Genomic DNA, 18,113 nt, shown 5'->3' with positions numbered 1-18,113 from the left:
CATGCCCTGCAGTACCTATGACTCACACAGAGTCAGGGAAAACCATCAGACTGACCATTTTTCATCGCAGGATTTTTATTCTCATTGACATAAGGAAAGATTTATTATCAACTTCTGCAAGATGCAGGTAATAAATCAGCCTTAGGGGTTTGAACCAGAAGTGGATAAAAATGACAGGAGTTTGGGTTCATCTGATGTCAGGAATGGTTTGGAGTTTTAAAATTCTTTTTACCTAACATTATACATCTTAAAATAAAAAAACCAAAACATATTTTCTTATGGATTTTCTCCTTCACTTCTAAACCCAAGTGTATTACCAAGGAAAATGGAACCCATGTGCTGTTGAATGTGTTCATACTCCATTCATTATAGGTATTACATTGTACAGCATTGACATTCTCTTCTGAAGGAGTTATTGCAAGGCTCAAATGATCCTGATGCCAAAATTTTAAAGAACTTTCTTCTCCAGCCCCTCAAAGAGTTCCAGAATTTGTAAACCATACTCTATCTCCCCACTGGAACATCAAGTTCTTAAAAAGGTTTGTCCAAGTTTAATATGCATATGATGGAAAGATTTCCAGATAGTTAAACAAATCCTTCCCCCTGTCTCCTTTGTCCTTGAGTCTCCCTGCTTTGGATAAAGAGAGTGAGATGGTTTCTTTACGAAATAGCAGTGGGAACAAACTTGCAACCCTCTCAGCAACTGAATGGAACAGGATGACATGGGAGAACTACAACGTAAGGAAAGAAAAGGCACCACATGAGTGCAAGGTGCTGCCAGACTCTTCCCAAAGTCCTTATCAAAATATTATCTCCCAAAAGGAACCCTTTTATACTGTTGGTGGGAATGTAAATTGGTGCAGCCACTACAGAGGTTCCTTAAAAAACTGAAAATAGACATAACGTCTGATCTGGCAATCCCACTCCTGGGCATATATCTGGAGGGAACTCTAATTGGAAAAGACACATGCACCCCAATGTTCATAGCAGCACCATTTACAACAGCCAAGACAAGGAAACAACCGAAATGTCCATCAACAGATAACTGGATAAAGAAAACATGGTATATATACAATGGAATACTACTCAGTCATAAAAAAGAATAAAATATTAACATTTACAGCAACATGGATGGACCTAGAGATCATCATTCTAAGTGAGTAAGCCAGAAAGAGAGAGAAAAATACCATATGATATTGCTTATATTTGGAAACTTAAAAAAAAGACACAAATGAACTTATTTACAAAACAGAAACAGATTCACAGACATAGAGAACAAATGTATGGTTACCAGGGGTAAAGGGGGTGGGAAGGGATAAATTAGGAGTTCAAAATTTGCAGATACTAACTACTATATATAAAATAGATGAACAACAGGTTTCTTCTGTATAGCACAGAGAACTAAATTCAATAATGAAAAAGAATATGAAAAGGAATATATGTATATATATGTATGGCTGAAACATGGTGCTGTACACCAGAAACTGACACATTATAAGCTGACTATACTTCAATATAAATAAGTAAATTTTATCTCCCATTATTGCAGATGGGGAACTGCTAATGGTACAGCTGGAAACATTTGCCAGTGTGTACTCAGGTGAGTTTCTCTAATCCTCCGGGCTTCCACAGCCTTTTCTGAAAAATGACAGGCCCTCTCCTTGTTCCAGAAGGTGCCAGGAGAGCCTTACCGTCAGGTTCCTGAATAAGCATTCCAGTTACTATTATTGCCTGACTTCAGGCATAAACATGTAAAACAATAATCACTTTATTTTTCTCAGAGATTCTTGGGGTCAGGAATTCAGGTAGAGCTTTGACTGGGAAGTTCCCACTGCAAGTCACTCAAACGGTTGCAGTCAGATATTGGCTGAAACTACAGATCTCTAAAGAGCCAACTGGGCATATATCTGAGATGCTTCAGCCACATGGTCGGCAACTGACTCTAGCCATTGATTTGGGAGATCAGTGGGGGGCGGTTGACCAAAGAGCTTACACACGGCCTCTGCACCGTGGCATCCCAGACTAGCTGGATTCCTCACATAGCAGATCAAAACTCCAAATGCAAGTGTCCCAGCAGCCAAGGTGGAAGCCACATAGCTTTTTTATGACCTAACCTTGAAAGTCACGTAGATCACCTTTACCATAGTCTATTGGTTAAAGCAGTCACAAGCCTGCCTAGACTGGAGGAAAAGGAATCCATAGATCCCAACCTCTTAGTGGGAGGTGTGTCGAGAATTTGCAGATGAGACTTTAAAACCACCACAATAACTACAGGTACTCCCACTGAAATCCGTGATGCAGCTGCAGTCGCTGCCCTGGCCCACGTGTGGTTTCACCTACAGCAGCAGAGCGCAGTCCCCAAGCTTGCTGCCAGTGACTCGCTGCAGGGGCTTAGGCTGCTCTGTTTCTCAGCCTGAGGGCTTACCTCTGGTGGGTGGGAAGAAGTTCAGTCCTAAGGGGCAACCGCCAACCACTAAGAGACAGAATGTGTGGGTAAATACCCATCGTCCTTGTCCCCTGGAGGGACAGCTCGGAGGTGTATTCAGGTGGTCCCCCACAAACAGAGCCCGGCTGGCCTCGAGCACACCCTGTCTCAGCTTTCCTCATCCCTCCCCAGCTCTCCCTCCTCACTTCTGCTTCCTGGCACCCTTTCCCAGCACCCAACATCCTGTCCTCACGTCTGCTTTGGGGAGGATGCAAACTAAAACACCAGTAAAGTGTCCTGGTGAGAGAAGACTCAGCACTGTTGCAACAGATGGTCTGTAAGTTCCTCTCCCAGCCCAAAGTCCTGGTGTTGTCATCATCAGGCTCATGAACGGGGTTAACTGAGAAGGTCGAGGCTCCCTGCATTCTCAAAGAAGTCGCGGGATAAAGCCCAGATCGCTCCCATGCCAGGTTCCATCCACTTTCCAAATGAAAGAAAGCACTTCCTGCACCAAAAAAAGGTAGTCCCTTCTCCCTTAAAGCAGCCACAAAAATCAGCACTGAATAGCCTAACGCCTGAAAAGAAATGAAGCAAGACTGAAAATAAGTACACCCCAGTAAAATCTAAACTTTCCTAGCCGGCAAACTTCAGATGATTGCAAATTCAGACAATTGCACAACAGTGAAGAGTGGGTTTTCTGGATGGATCTTGTTTTATTCTTTCACTTCTGCACCTTGCCTCCTGGAAGGGTATGTCTTGAAATGAGTTAATCAGACGAATCAGCTTCTCTTTGGCTCTCAAGATCTTTTGTAATTAGCGTTGTAACATAATGCACGAGTGGCTGTGGGCAAAACTCAGAAGAATGAGAAAATCCACTTAGAGCAGTGGCAAGAGATTCCAGCATTTTCTCAACCTTAGCTGACTAATTCAATTTCTGGGCATAACCAGGAATGGCTTTTCAGATCGGTCAGGCCTTTCTGGCTCCTCTTAAGTTGGAGAGGCCCCGAGAAGCCATCTTCAGTTTCTAGAGACTTCTTTTATGTCCCACCTGAATGAAAGAAGGATGGTCACAGAAGTGACAGAAGTTTATCATTTGTCCAACCTTGGATTGGAGCGGGAGTTTAATACATCCATGCCAACCACCCCCAAAGCTTCTTAACTCCAACAGAGGTAACAAAACTGCCTGGGAGACAGCAAACTGGTTGTTTTCTTGAAAGAACTCCAGAGACCAAATTATACACTTTCCAACACTGGGCTATTCAGGGGCCTGGTAAACACAGAAACCACAAGAGGGAAGGGAAGGAAAGAGAGGCGGGAGCAGAATGTCTGCTCTAATTTCACCTTCGTTCACTTTTCTCCACTCTGCTTTATAACAGTGTCAGCTCTATGGAATAAAGCCATGTGGTGTCTGTGTCTTTAAGGCCCAGCAGCTTGGGCGATGGATAGGTTTCCATAGCAACTCGTAATTCTACTGTCAACTAAATTGAAACTTAACAATGGAAAATCCCTAGCAAATAAAGTGTGATACCTCTCAATGACAATTATCTGTTAATTACAGCCTGGCTTTGAGTGCTGAAAATTACAAACACCTAGAATCCTTTGCTATGTTTGAATGAAGCAGGGCTATTTTTTTTTCACTTTTTTCTTTCAAAAACTCTCAGATAGAAAAGAAGAAAATAAACAAACAAGGTTCTGAGAGAGTTTAGATGTCAAGCCTCTTCTATGGCCCCAGAAGAATGCTCCCTCTATAGACACACAGTGCACAAAAGAAGCAAGCAGGGTTAGGCGGCTCAGAAATCTGTGTCAACAGGAGGTGGTAAGACCTCAGCCAATAAGTGTCCTACATCAGACTTCCTCAAAAAAAGGCCAAAGACCTTACTAAGCTTTGAGATGACTACTTTGCACACCAAAAAAAAAAAAAGTTTTTTAAGATTATAACCCCAGTAAAACATCAGAAAGCTCCTCCACTAATAGTCAATCAATTTAAATAGCATTTATTGAAAGACTATTGGGATGATCCAGCAATCCCACTCTTGGGCATGTATCCAGAAGGAACTCTAATTCAAAAAGACACATGCACCCCAGTGTTCATAGCAGCACTATTTACAATAGCCAAGACATGGAAGCAACCTAAATGTGCATTGATGGATAAATAAGTTGTGGTATATTTATACAGTGGAATACTACTCAGCCATTAAAAAGAATAATATAATGCCATTTGCAGCAACATGCATGGACCTGGAGATCGTCCTAAGGGAAGTCGGCCAAAGAGAAAAATACAATGTGATACCACTTGTATGTGGAATCTAAAAAAAAGACACAAATGAACTTTTTACAAAACAGAAACACTCACAGACATAGAAAACAAACTATGGTTTGAGGGTAAAGGGCGGGGTGGATGGAGGGATAAATTGGGATTTGCAGATACACACTACTATATATAAAACAGATAAACAGTAAGGTCCTACTATATACACAAGGAACTATTTTCAGTATCTTGTAATAGCCTATAATGGAAAAGAATATATATATACACACATATATATGCACATATATATATATAACTGAATCACTATGCTGTACACCGAAAATTAACACAACATTGTAAATGTCAATTAAAAAAAAAAAAGACTACTAGGGCATTTTGTAAGACACTAGAGCTATAAAAACAAGGAAGACCCTGTCTGTGACCTCTATATGCTCACAACTGGGGAATGGTGGGGTGGGGTGGGGGACAGATACATAAATTATATGACCAGGTTTCCTAAGTGCTATGGGCTGAATCATGTCCCCTCCCTCAAAGTCCATATAAATCCTAACCTTCAGTACCTCAGAATGTAACCATATTTGCAGATATGATTTTTAAAGAGGTGATTAAATTAAAACAAGGTCATGAGGGTGGACCCTAATCCAATCTGACTGGTGCATTTACATGAAGAAGAAATTTTGGACACAGACAGGAACAGAGGGAAGGTGACCTAAAAACACAAGGAGAACACCTTCTACAAGCCAATGAGAGAGGCCCGGAGCACCTCTCGACCTCACAGCCCGCAGAAGGAATCAACCCCGCCCACACTCTGATCTTGGACTTCCAGTCTCCGGAACTGCAAGAAATGACTGTGTTCGCTAGGGTCACACCCCTGGCAAACTAATACCCGAAGCTGTGTTCTTCCAGAGTAGTGGTTCTCAGTCTTTCAGCAGCATCCGAATCACCTGGAGGATTTACTGACGCACACGGGTAGGCCCCACCCCCAGAGTTTCCGGTCCAGGCGGTCTGGGTGGGACTCTAGAACCTGCATGTCTAACAAGTTGTCCGGTGCTGCTGGTGCCGCTGGTGCTGCTGCTTTGAGCGCTACTCGTTAAGAAACATGGTTCTAGGGGTACAAATTAAAGATAAAGGCTGGATCTAATCGGGCAGGAGGCCTCTCGGTCTCTCCTCCCTGAGTCTAAAACAGGAAGAATTCAAACGTAAGTAAGCCTCAGGTGCGCTAACAGGAGGTGAGCGGCCCGGGGTGCTGGCCCCGAGGGAGGACACAATTGCAAAAGCTGCATCTTGCAGCAATCCCAAACTTCAGTACATAGTGACCCTGTCCACTACTGAAACACGGCCGTGAGTGAGACCAGCAATCTTCCTGCATTGAGAAGGCCGTCAGGCGGGTGGGCGGGGGTCAGGGGTGTTCTCTCCCATCCAATCAGAGGCAGAGGACTGGGGGGAGGGGACAAAAGGACTCCCCTCTCTTGCCCTCCCTACAACCCAGGCTACTTACTGAGCCCCTGCTGCAAAGTCACACCTTAGAAGTCCCAGGCCTGGCCCTTCTCTGGCCGTCCCTTCTCAGACCAAGCATGACTGGAACCCATTCCCCCTTCTAGATCAGCTCCAAATCTGAACTCCCTGCCCGAGTGGTCCTGGGCTGCTCCCTGCACAAGCCTCTTTCCCTGGTTCTCCCAGCCGGACCACGCTGCCAGTATCCAAAGCTCTGGGCCCCAAGGATGCTAAAGGGGCTAGAACACAGCTTGGACCTAATCGTCGGGGTGTGTGAGAGACTGAGCAGTGGCTGGTAGTTGTGGTCTAAGGAGCCCTAATCTGTAGCATTTACTGATTTCCAGTGTCAATACTCCCACCCATGGCCAATTTCAAGATACCACTGTGAAGTCCACAGGCTCACAAAATTCCTGAAAAAAATACCTCCTTCTGCTGTGGAACAAAGGCAGCAGTGAGAGAAGAGCCAGGGCAGGCTGGGGGCCTGATCTGTGTTTTTGCCGCAGCCGTGCATTTGTTAGAGGTAAGCCAATGGCAACATTTCTGTATCAACTGGATGCTGCTCTGGTCGCCACTGACTGTAACTATTACTGATGAGTTCACAAAGGAGGACCCTTCCTTCTCCCTGACAGCATTCCATGCAGAAGACAGTCCTGTCGGTTGCCTACCCAACGGCCATTCTCCAACTCCTTGTTCTTTCTGGAAGAGCTGCTGCTCTCTACAGAGGATGAAAAAGATGTTAAATACTTGCTTTCCAGGGTCCCTCAATGCATGAGACTCTATCTGGCCAGTGGGAGCTGAGAGGTGAAGTCTGCTGGGGCCTCCGGAGAAAGGCTCCCCCCTAATAAACAAGAGGAAGATCTCTCCTCTTCTCTGGACGTTGCGCTTCTGCTGTGATGCCTGATGGCGGTGCCCTCTTGCAATGTTACAAGCGTGTATCAGTTGACAAAGGAGGATCAGAAGCTCTGGGTTTGGTTTTGTTTTTATTCATTGTGATAAAATACACATCATAAAATGTACCACCTTAACCATTTCTAAGCATGCAGTTCAGTAGTGGTAAGTACAATCACACTGTTGTGCACCCAATGCCCAGAACATGTTTCATCTTGCAAGACTGAAACTCTGAAACATCTCTCCATTTCCCCTCCCCCTTCACCTCCAGGTAACCACCATCCTACTCTCTACTGTCTGTCTCTATGGATGTGACTACTCTTAAGCACTTCATAAAAGTAGAATCATACAGTATCTGTCCTTTTGGGACTGGCTTACTTCACTTAGCATAAGGTTCATCCATGTTGTAGCTTATGTCAGAATTTTTCTTTTTTAAGGCTGGGTGATAGCTCCATTGCACGTCTGTGCCACGTGTTAGGATCCATTCATCCATCAGTGGACACTTGGGCTGTTTCCACCATTTGGCTGTCATGTATCATGCTGCTATAACATGGCTGAACAAGTGTCTTTTCAAGACGCTGCTTTCAATTCTTTTGGGGGGTGATCCCAGAAGTGGCCTTGTTAGATCACATGGTAACTCGATTTAAAAAAATTTTAAGGGCTGCCATACTGCTTCCACAGCAGTTGTACCAATTTACCTCCCCACCAACCGTGCACAGTGTGTCTGATGTTTCCACATCCTCATCAACACTTAGTTCCCTTTTATGTTTGATGACAGCCAATCTAATGGATGTGAGGTGAACTCCGGGGTTCTCGATGGCATTTAGAGCCACTGAACCAACCTGCATTTTCCCTGCCTCCAGGTCTTGTGTAGGAAATAAGTAATAAATATCCTTATTGTTTTACTCCCTTTTAGATAGGTCTTAGGTCTTAGGCATCTAACTGATGCACTGCCCTTTCTGTAAGACCCCAAACAGAAAGGATTAATTCTCTTCATGATTTAATTCTGTTTCTCACACTTTCCTTCATATACTGCTTTCTGCATTCGGAACGTAACACTAATTTCACTCCGGGGTCAAGTTGCAATATAGAATTACTGCAAATACAAAGGAATGTTCATAACAGCTTTATCCGTAGTAACTGAAAACTGGAAACAGCCCAGATATTCATCAACAGGAAAAAAAAAAAAAACTTTGGTACATCCATACAGAGGAATACAATTTAGCAATAAAAAGGAACAAAATTATTGTTATACATGAGTGATACAGATGAATTTTAAGACCATCACGCTGTTCTTAAGATGCTGAATAGAGAAGCCTATACCAGAGAGTCATATAGCAATGGTTCCATTCATATGGTTTTAGAACAGGTTAATCTAATCCACGGTGGAAGAAATCAGAGCAGTAGTTACTGTCTCTGTAGAGGTGGGGGTTGCCTCAAAAGGGGTATGAGGGGACGTTTGAGGGTGATGGTAATGTTCTATGTCTCAGTTGGATTTAGGGTCACAAAGGGAGAATGCATTTGTCAAAACACAGTGGTAAGCGTACCTAAAGTTATGTGCATCTGTCTATAAATCTTACATCCAAAGAACAAACTGTAAATTAATATTCAACTCTAGCAGGCTATATGCAAGCTGAAAATTTTAGGGGGCAGTTTACGGATGACTGTCATCTACTTCACTGAAGTATTTTTTAAAAACCCAAGGTGGATTGATGGATGGAAGGATGGATAGGTATGTGATAAACAAGTACAACAAAATGGGAAGGGTAGAATATAGGTGGTGGATGTCTGGGAGTTCACTGTAAAATGCTCCTAACTTGACCAGCTAAGAGTGTTCAGAAGTGACAATAGGTTGAAAGTTTGAGTTTTACATGATAAAAATTTCCCTGATTTCCTTGGGGGTTGGAGTAAAATTAAAAGGATTTAGAAGAGATAAAGAGAATCAACTACAGAAAATTTTACACTCTTTGACACCTTTACTACAAAACTGGTTTTGTTTGTTTGTTGTTAGGAGCAAAAACTGGAAAGTGATGCTGTGCAGGGAAGGTTTCAGCTTGAGCCCCAGCCGTTCACCTAGAACTTCAGGGCCTCGGTTCCATTCACATAGTGAGCGACAGGGTGATCTGTCAACCTTTAGCCCACACTCCCCAACACATTCACACTCTGGCTTTTTTTTCTTTTTTTAACTTTGTTGTTTACATGTCCGTGTCCTCCTATCACAGGTGTCAGCCCTGGAAGGGATGCTGGAGGGCATATGGTTCAGTGCCTCACTTCACAGAGAACTGAAACCAGGATGGGGATGGGAACTTCTCTAGGCCATTGAAGAGCAGAATAGGCAACTAGCAAGGCATCCTCAGTCCTCAGTCAAATTTTAGTCTGGGGAATATTCAAAACTAAAAAACATAGAATTCTTCCTTCCCTTCCAGGGTACTGATTTTTACTACCTAGAAACATCACACCCGTTACTTCTGCCCTTTATGGTAGCAGCTTACCTGGACAATGAAAACACCGACTGGAACACAGAGGACCGTCCCTGTGTGTTCTTGACTGAGGGACTGGGGATGAGACATGGACTGTCATCTCTGTCCCTTGTTTTAGATTCTCCTGAGGAAGCTACTGGAAACCAGCAGTGTCTGAAGGTGGAGGTCATCTCTGAGTCAGTCCTGACGGACAGTGCAGTTCCCGGCTGAGAAGGACCTGAATCAGGAACCACCCCCTCCGTAGCGGGTCTCCTCACTTCAGCCCGAGCCACCCAGGCTGAGCAGGGGGAGCCCCTCCAGGGCCGCCCCCCACCACGGACGCCTCCTTTCTCCTCTCTCCTAAGGAAAAACAATGACCTCATGTCTGTATGGGGGTCACTATTTGCCAAGAGTTTTTCATACATCTCATTTAGTCTTGCAACCACTTCAAATGGTTTATCCTTTTTACAGATGAGAGAAAAACTTAATTAGGGGGCGGGGTGGGGGATAACATTAAACTACCATGTACTGAATCCTTGACTAAGAGCTTCCCCTTTACCCAGACAATCCTGTAACAGCTCCACACCTGCACAGATCAAAGCAGACTAAAAACCACCCTGCGAGGAGACCCCAAGCCCGGCGTTCCTCGATTGCACTGACAGCTGAGAGCATGAGAGCAGACTCTGGGGCCCACCCCCCACTCAGCAGCTGTGCCATCTTGAATAAGTTACTTAAACTTTCCAAGCCTTTGTTTTCTTTATCTAGAAAACCCCTTCTTGGGGTTAAGTAATAGAGATATGCTGGTAACATTTAACAGCTGGCTCCCTGGGGAGAAAAAATGTATCCGAGTGTGTATGTATGTATGTGCGATTTTTACTGAAAGGATATACAGCACACAATTTATAAAATATATAATACTCTTTACTCTAAATTCCATACAGTTAGTTCTCACAGAATGCATTCCTTGGGGGAGGGTATAGCTCAACTGGTAGAGCACATGCTTATTATGCATGAGGTCTTGGATTCAATCCCCAGTACCTCCATCAAGTAAGTAAATAAGTAAACCTAATTACTTCCATCAAAAAAAATGAAAAAATACTAATTTTAGAATGCGACAATGAATATGTGTATGTTCATGTATAACTGAAAAATTGTGCTCTACACTGGAAGTTGACACAACATTGTAAATTGACTATAACTCAATAAAATAAAATTAAAAAAATAATGCATTCCTTTATTTTTGCCAAAGTTGCAACTGACAAGTATAGTTCTGGCATGAATGTTGACTGATATGTTAAGTATTGTTAATACAGTAAAACAAACAATAAAAACTATGTCAGAACTTGACTTGTTTATCAATGATGTGAGAAACTTCTTTGCTGAATCAGATAATAGCTTTCAAATACTGGACTATTCAATTTTCTGTGCTATTTGCAATGGTTAACAGCAACAGACATGAGACACAAAAAATTTTAACTTTAATCTGTATTGTTAACATTTTCTCTATCACTTTAAGTCTAGAAAATCAACCAAACAAAAAAATCAAGCCCTGATTCATGCATAGCATTTGCAGCTTTTCATTGTATAAATAACCCCACCGTGGCCAGCACTTAGCAGGGCGTTGGGAAGAGATGTGCTAGACACACTGTCAGTGTACCCCCGTCATGCATGTAACACGCCAGACACATACACATACAGGTACTGACTCTCAAAAGTATTAACAATAAATTTAAAATAATTAGAAAGTAATGAGATTTTAGTATTATCTTCTCAAATATAATTCAATTGTAAGTTTATATAATTTAATTTGTAATGATGGTTATGTTTCTACCAACCAGCTCCCTGAATTCCTGGAAACGTCACACCACACCTCAGAAGCCCTCAAGCGTCGCGCCGGCAGCCCAGGGCTAGAACGGTAGTTGCTGGCAACCATCAGTCCTGACACTGTGACCGGCGGCCATCTGCTCCGTGGGCACAGCACAACTTCACAACACTGACCGGGTTAGTGCCCCGGATTTTCATGGAACCTCATTTTGTATTTGGATTAAAAAAAAAAAATTCTGAAACATAGGTAGATGTTCAATAAATGTGTGCTAGTAATGCATAACTAAACCATCAATCTATTCCTCAAAAATCCCGTCAGATAAAACAGCTTAGAAAAAAGAGCAGCCGTTGCAGGGGCAAATGATCAAGAGAGAATGAAAGTGTAGGTGCTTTCCACTTTGGAAACTACCCTACTTGTTTTTAACTGCAGAACCTGAACAGGAAATGAAATGCCTATGGTAGGAGGGAAAAAAAATAGATGAAAATTTACAAGCAAAGCAACAAAGTAATGGGGGTGGGAGGCACTGCTGAAGCTAAGGATAAGGAGAGTTCAGAGAAAAGTGAAGCAATACAACTTACCTTAGACACCTTGGAAGATCATGTTCAAGTCTATGTACACCAGTAGGGAAATGGAGAGGAATCAAATTAGGAACACCATACTCATCTCAGGTATTTTGCAGATTTTTTTAAACACTGATCTCACCCTCTTTAGTAATTTATATTAAAACATAGGGTAAATGCGAATTCTGAGCACATTTTTACGTCCTGGGGAACGTGCCCCATACAAAGCCTTCTGGAGTACTTCGGAGCTTCCTCCAAGACCGCCCTTAGGGCTCCTACACCCATTCAATTCAATGTGTTGTTCTAAGTGGATCTGCTAGTCTAGTGTCTGAAAAATCACCCCAAAACAACCCACTTTCCCGTTGTGAAGAGCAACTCTGACGAGGCTCCTGGACAGGCCGCAGTTGTTCCCCAGCTTTAGGACGGACTAAGGATTAAGAAAAGCAAATGGAACAAATTTTAACAGGCCCAGCAGAGTGGAAAAACTGAAACCAGATCCATGCACTGGCTGTCTTTACACAATTACTTAGCTGCAGCATTTCCAAAATTCGGAAGGATTTCAATCTATTTTGTTTTCCATCAACCACATATATTGAGAGTTCAATGTTTCTTACGCAAAAAGGGTGCAAATTATGATACAAATTTGTACAGTAATCCACAGAATATGATCAACATTCTGATCAAAACCCAAAGTGTGGTTAACAGGGTTTTTCCCCTCCTGAAAGCATACTTTCCAAGGAGCCCGAGAAGAGTTCAGCAAAGAAAAAAACGGGGGTTATTTGGTGGAGAAAGTTTGGAAAAACAGCATCCCACTGAGCCCTTCCTTATAGGACTCTCGATGCACATTTGCTCGTTAGGGAACAGGAACGACACAGAGATGTCTCAGTAACCTTGGTCAGCCCAGTATTTCCAAACTCACTCAGTAAAGCCGCCCATGTCTTCCACCTAACATCAATTCACACTCAGAGAGTAGTGGACACTACTGGTCTTGCCAGCAAGTGCAGGGAATGCTCATTTAAGTAACCACCTTAACTTTGCCAGCATGGCTGCAACCACAAGGAAGGGGAAAAGGAGGCGGTGGTCTTGCTGAGGCTCCTTATCCCATTCAAGACCAAGGCTGAATCTTGTCTAGATCAGGTACCCCACCTGCCTTCCTCTCTCACCATCCCTTCCCAGTAAGACTATCTTATCAAACAGAGCAAACCGCTATTCAGCGGGCATTACAGAAAATAGTAACAATCGTTGTTAAAATCTCTAAACTTTATAGTCTTTCTTTTAAAAAGAAAAGCCCTGCATATACATACCCCACCATGCTGAATGAGAGATTTATGTAAGAGATCCTGCTATGGTCAAAGGAAAGGAGTAAGTTGTTATAAATGGTCTTACAAAAAAGTCAAGATAGAAAGATACCAGAAACTACACTTGGTTAGAAATAATATTTATTCTCCCCTCCCCCCATGTACAGATTACTTTTCAGAAACATGAAGATATTATCCATGTCTTCATCAATAACAGTTTGTAGAAAATAAACTTAATTCATATCTTGTCAATAATATATTTCTATCATTTCTTTTTAAAACAATAGCCATTGTATTTTTCCATGTTAGCTCAAGAATAGCTTCAAGTTTTGTTTCGGATCAAATCAACACAATCTTTGTTTATCGGTAATTTCCTGACAGAGCCCCTCCCCCCAACCCCTAAAAAAAATTCTATATCCTAAGTGATAAAGTCTTCTTGTACATTCAGCAAACTTTATACCGGAAAAGAAAAAGGATAATTGAGATAGGTACCTACTCTCGTGCACAGGGATACATCTAGCTGAGCTTCTACACCTTGCTTTGCAATGATGTTTACATAAAATAAACTGTATCTTATCAAGTTACAATGGTAATTTGTTGAAATGTAGTTACGAAAGCTATACACTTAATCCGCTGAAGTTTCCGAAACTGTAATTAAGCCGTCGCCATAAGGAAAAGCTTCATCCCAAGAAGACGTTTCCCCTTTCCCTCAGCTCTCTCTAAAGGCCTGAATCCTCTCTCAGATCATGTAAAGAGGTACATTAAAAGGACAGAAAAAAATGTTTTAGCTTGCTGACATAATGCCCTTAAGTTTGCTGACATAATGCCCGTATTTTAAGTTTAAAATGTAAAATCAGAGTTAAAGCATCACTTAATTCATACAGTACATTATTAATCAACAGTGTCCCACCAAAGAGGTTCCCTAAATCGGTTGTCTTCTCTGCATTTAGTAAGTTTATAACCGATGACTCAATCAAAGAATGTGCTTGTAATAGGCTGCTGGTTTAAGTTTAGACGTAGAGGTTTCAATATGGGGCCGTTTTCAAATATAGAAATGCTACGAGTGGCATATGAACGACTAATTTTGTTTCCCATTACCTACAGGAAGAATTTGTTCAAATAAAATTTTACAAGACAAAATGCAAATATCTACCTATACCTAGATGTATACATGTATATACTGAATCTAACTAAAGTTTTATAAGCAATACTAACATAGTTCTGGTTACACATTCCTAAAGACTTAGTAATTGTTTTAAAGATATATGTTATAAAGAGGCTTATGCAAAAGGCAAAAATTAAGAAACAACATGATCTTTGAGGTTTTCAATATTACTTGAAAAAGCTGTTTCTATTCCCCATAGAAGAAAAACTATGCGTTTATCTTAGGAAAAAAAATTATAAAAAGATAATGCTATCATGTAAAGAATTCACAAAAACTATACTGTATATCCATAAAAGCCCTACCTATTCAAGGTAAATCACAATTATGGTTTATATTGTATTACAGACATCACCATCACCTTTCCTCTTTAATAATGAGAGGGTTTCACTCTTTTTTAACTTACTTAACTAGTGCCACAGAAATTCAAGTCCCAGTAGCAACAAGTTAAACAAGGTTACAAAATAAGGCATTCTGCTCACATGTCATTAAAGTAACAGGCTGAGTACAGTAAAGTGGGGTCTTTTCATTTTCGCAATTTTATATAATCCAAAAATTATACAGAAGGCAATCTTCACCTAAAAATCCAATTCACTGCTATCTTCCAGGGCAACAGAGAAACATACATAAAATCCTCAACTTTTTGACGATTTTCTCCACCTGCCATAAAGAGGCTGATCCTACCTATTTACAAAAGCCCGAAATCAGAAATGTGGATGAAATGTCCTTGACTATACCATTTCTAAGCCTGTAGGTCACACACTAACTGATTTTTCAAATTATAGGTTAAATCTAATTTGACAAAATTCCCTGTAGTGTTACTTAGGGGAAAAACAAGTGGATTCAGAACACGCTTGCACATCCACACTCACACACTCAGGCACACATCAACATGTTAAACAGTTTTCTTAAACATTGGTTGGTTCTCCAGAAAGAATCAAAATAATCTATCATCAAGCTGCAGCATGTGTATAATGGGCAGCAATGCAACCTTTTTCAGCACAAGGTAAGAATCTGAATGAACTTTTAAACAACTAGTACCTTTACCAAAGATGAACTCTAAAATACGTATTTTTTTGAAATTTGGACTCGATGGTCTGTTGCACTTTTACATTAAGTGTTGTTTAAATAAACAAAAATAGAGCATAAACTCAATACTCTACTGTCTAAATATTTAAAGCAATGGTTGTTAACGTCATCAACAGGTAAAATGCACCTAATTTGGGTCTTTTGACACCTCCTGTTTTAAGTTTATTATATGACAAAGCTCTTCACAGTTTAAAATATTGTGAAGAAATATATTTATGTTTAACTATATTCACATACATACTATGTACACATACTGTGTATTTGATGTACCCATGAACTCTGAATATATGTGTGCCAGATAGACACCCCACACATATGCAGGAACCCTGAATATAACAGATGGGTGTGGACTGTGAAATGATTTCCAAGAAATGCGCAGAAATAAAAAAAATTATCATGAATGATTATAACAAAAACTTTACCTTATTTACATAGTGCCTATCTCCCAAGAGGTAAATATGCTTTCTAGACATTTTTTATTATCTCTGTGAGGTGGGCCATTGGGAACACAACTGATTTTCATTTTCCACAACCAGCGAACCTGCGCAGGACCATACACTTTCACGGTGGCAGTGTGAAACAGAGACAAGGAGGTCTAACCTGCACAGCCTCCCATTACCAGGTCAAACGGTCCTGCGGGGAAATCAAGTTTCCATCTTATAAGAGAACTTCCACCACAAAGGATTAACTTTTAAGTCTTCAGATACTTGTGCCTGTGCATTATGTTTATACCACAGGGAGATCAAAATGGTTTTTGGTTTTGGCAGATGAAAAAAGTCTAACATTCAGTGTGACTCTAATTCAGTGTAACTTCTCCAGTTTAAGTGCAACACAGCTGACTGGTCTATCGGGGAAACGCGGGCAATGTCTAATCATGGCTGAAGAGATCTCACCCCAAAGGGTTACCACCTGATCACAGACAGCCTACAGCCTCGTGCTGCCTTCGAGGCCTCCTCTCCCTCCTCGCACGGTGCACACACAGAAATAAGCATCTCAGCACACAATGTACAGTTAGCATGAATCAGTTCACGTCTGAATAACCAAAGGCCTTAGGGGTGGACTTTAAAGGCCAAGAGCTCCTCAGAGTGCATGTTGTTTAACGATCGAAGATCTGGCAACTTCAGAAGCAGCTTTGTAAAAATAGAGGCCTCATTTGGATGGTTCTTCATGATTAAGGTCCTTAGCGCCCGGATGAGCGTTTCCTGCAGGGCCTCCACCGAGTTGGCATTCTCTATTCCAGACCGATCTGAGGGAGAGTGCAGAGGAGAGGTGGATGAGAGGACACTTCAGTGACACTAAACACAAATACCATTCTCACTCGTCAATCTCATTAATTCTCAAAACAGGGCTTTATCCACTGAACAAAGGCAAAAGATAACTGACCAAAGTTTTAAAATCCCAATGGTAAATTTTTGTAGCTATTATATTACAAAAATATATATCACATAGTACACTTAATAAATCAAAATTCTTTAGTGTTTAGGTATCTTTGTTCACAAAAATCTAGAGGTTCTGATTTTTCAAATTAGATACCATCTAATTTCAATTGCTTTGGATTAGCAAAATAAAATGAATAATGTGGTTCAGAAATACATCTTTACCTCACGAGGAATAATATTCACATTTGCATGTCACCATGCGTGGTGGCAGCCTCTGCAACAGCCCCCAACAGTCCCCTCATCCTGGTATCCCTGCCCTGTGCATCCTTCCTGCATTGAGTGGGCCAGACTCGCTACTAATGGATAAAATACTATGGAAAAAAAACGCAGCTTCCATCCTAGGCCTTCTCCCACTCACGTGCTCTGAGGAAAGCCGTGTGAGCTGCCCTAGGACGTGGCCAGCGTGCTAAGCAGCTGAGGGCAGTCTCCAGCCATCAGCCAGCCAGGGACTGAGGCGCTCAGTCTAACAACCTGTGAGGGACTGAGTCCTTCCAGCAACCCTGTGAAGGCCCGGAAGCAGACCCCGCACTGAAGAGCCTTCCTAAGAGAGCACGGCCTGCCCACTGCTTGACCACAAGCTCCTAAGCAGCCCTGAGCTGGGGACACTCATCTAAGCCACACCCACACTCCTAAGCCTCAGACAGTGTGTGATAACAAACGTATGCATTGTAAGCCACTAAGTTTTAGGGTAATTTGTTACACAGGAATAGGTAACTAGCATACTATGTAACTTTATTACCTAGTTATATCAATCTGCATTCACTTTTATTTAGCATACTGTATACTAAACTCATCATACAAAAATGTTAATAAATTAATGATTTAGTATAATCAGCAATAAAGAAAAGTATCTTAAAATTAGCCAAAACTATGTTGTTTGCCTGTGGACTTTTTTCATCAACAAGGGCTATTTCTTCCTTTTGCAATAGGTGACAGTAGAGTGCAAGAAATATTCAATGGCTCCTGGTATAGGGAGTTGTAATTAATAAGAAAAAGACCTTCTCCAAGGAAGCAAAACTCTCTGGCCATTTGCCCTTATTTAATTTTTTTACAAGGAAATTAAGGAGGTTTTCCACTGTAACTGGCAGCTGAAAAAGCCTACTTGCAATGCGAACACTCAGAACAAGGACTAAAATCTAACAGTAAGGGAGGCGGAAGACTGAGTAATTCTAAATACAGGGGGAAATGATGAAAATAGGAAAAAT

The 18,113-nt window shown here is 41.6% G+C and overlaps 1 protein-coding gene and 1 non-coding gene across 3 annotated transcripts in view; one reads left to right on the top strand and one right to left on the bottom strand.

The window, feature by feature from the left end:
- The first annotated feature begins 10,504 nt into the window (after window positions 1-10,504).
- TRNAN-AUU (transfer RNA asparagine (anticodon AUU)) lies at window positions 10,505-10,578 on the top strand. Its single transcript has one exon. It is a non-coding gene; the product is annotated as a tRNA-Asn (tRNA).
- A 2,764-nt stretch (window positions 10,579-13,342) lies between these two features.
- NR1D2 (nuclear receptor subfamily 1 group D member 2) overlaps window positions 13,343-18,113 on the bottom strand; it is a 27,339-nt gene continuing 22,568 nt past the window's right edge. The window contains exon 8 of one of the 2 annotated variants that reach the window (XM_072949491.1): window positions 13,343-16,715. In XM_072949491.1, coding sequence (XP_072805592.1) covers window positions 16,519-16,715 — 197 coding nt within the window. In that variant the 3' untranslated portion in view covers window positions 13,343-16,518. The remainder of the gene's footprint in view (window positions 16,716-18,113) is intronic. The other variant, XM_072949542.1, reaches the window with a different exon arrangement.

The sequence above is a fragment of the Vicugna pacos genome, chromosome 1 (genome assembly GCF_048564905.1).
Source record: "Vicugna pacos chromosome 1, VicPac4, whole genome shotgun sequence".
NCBI classification, from domain to species: domain Eukaryota; kingdom Metazoa; phylum Chordata; class Mammalia; order Artiodactyla; family Camelidae; genus Vicugna; species Vicugna pacos.
Note: the sequence above shows the minus strand (reverse complement) of the source record. Positions and strands in the feature narration are given on the sequence as shown.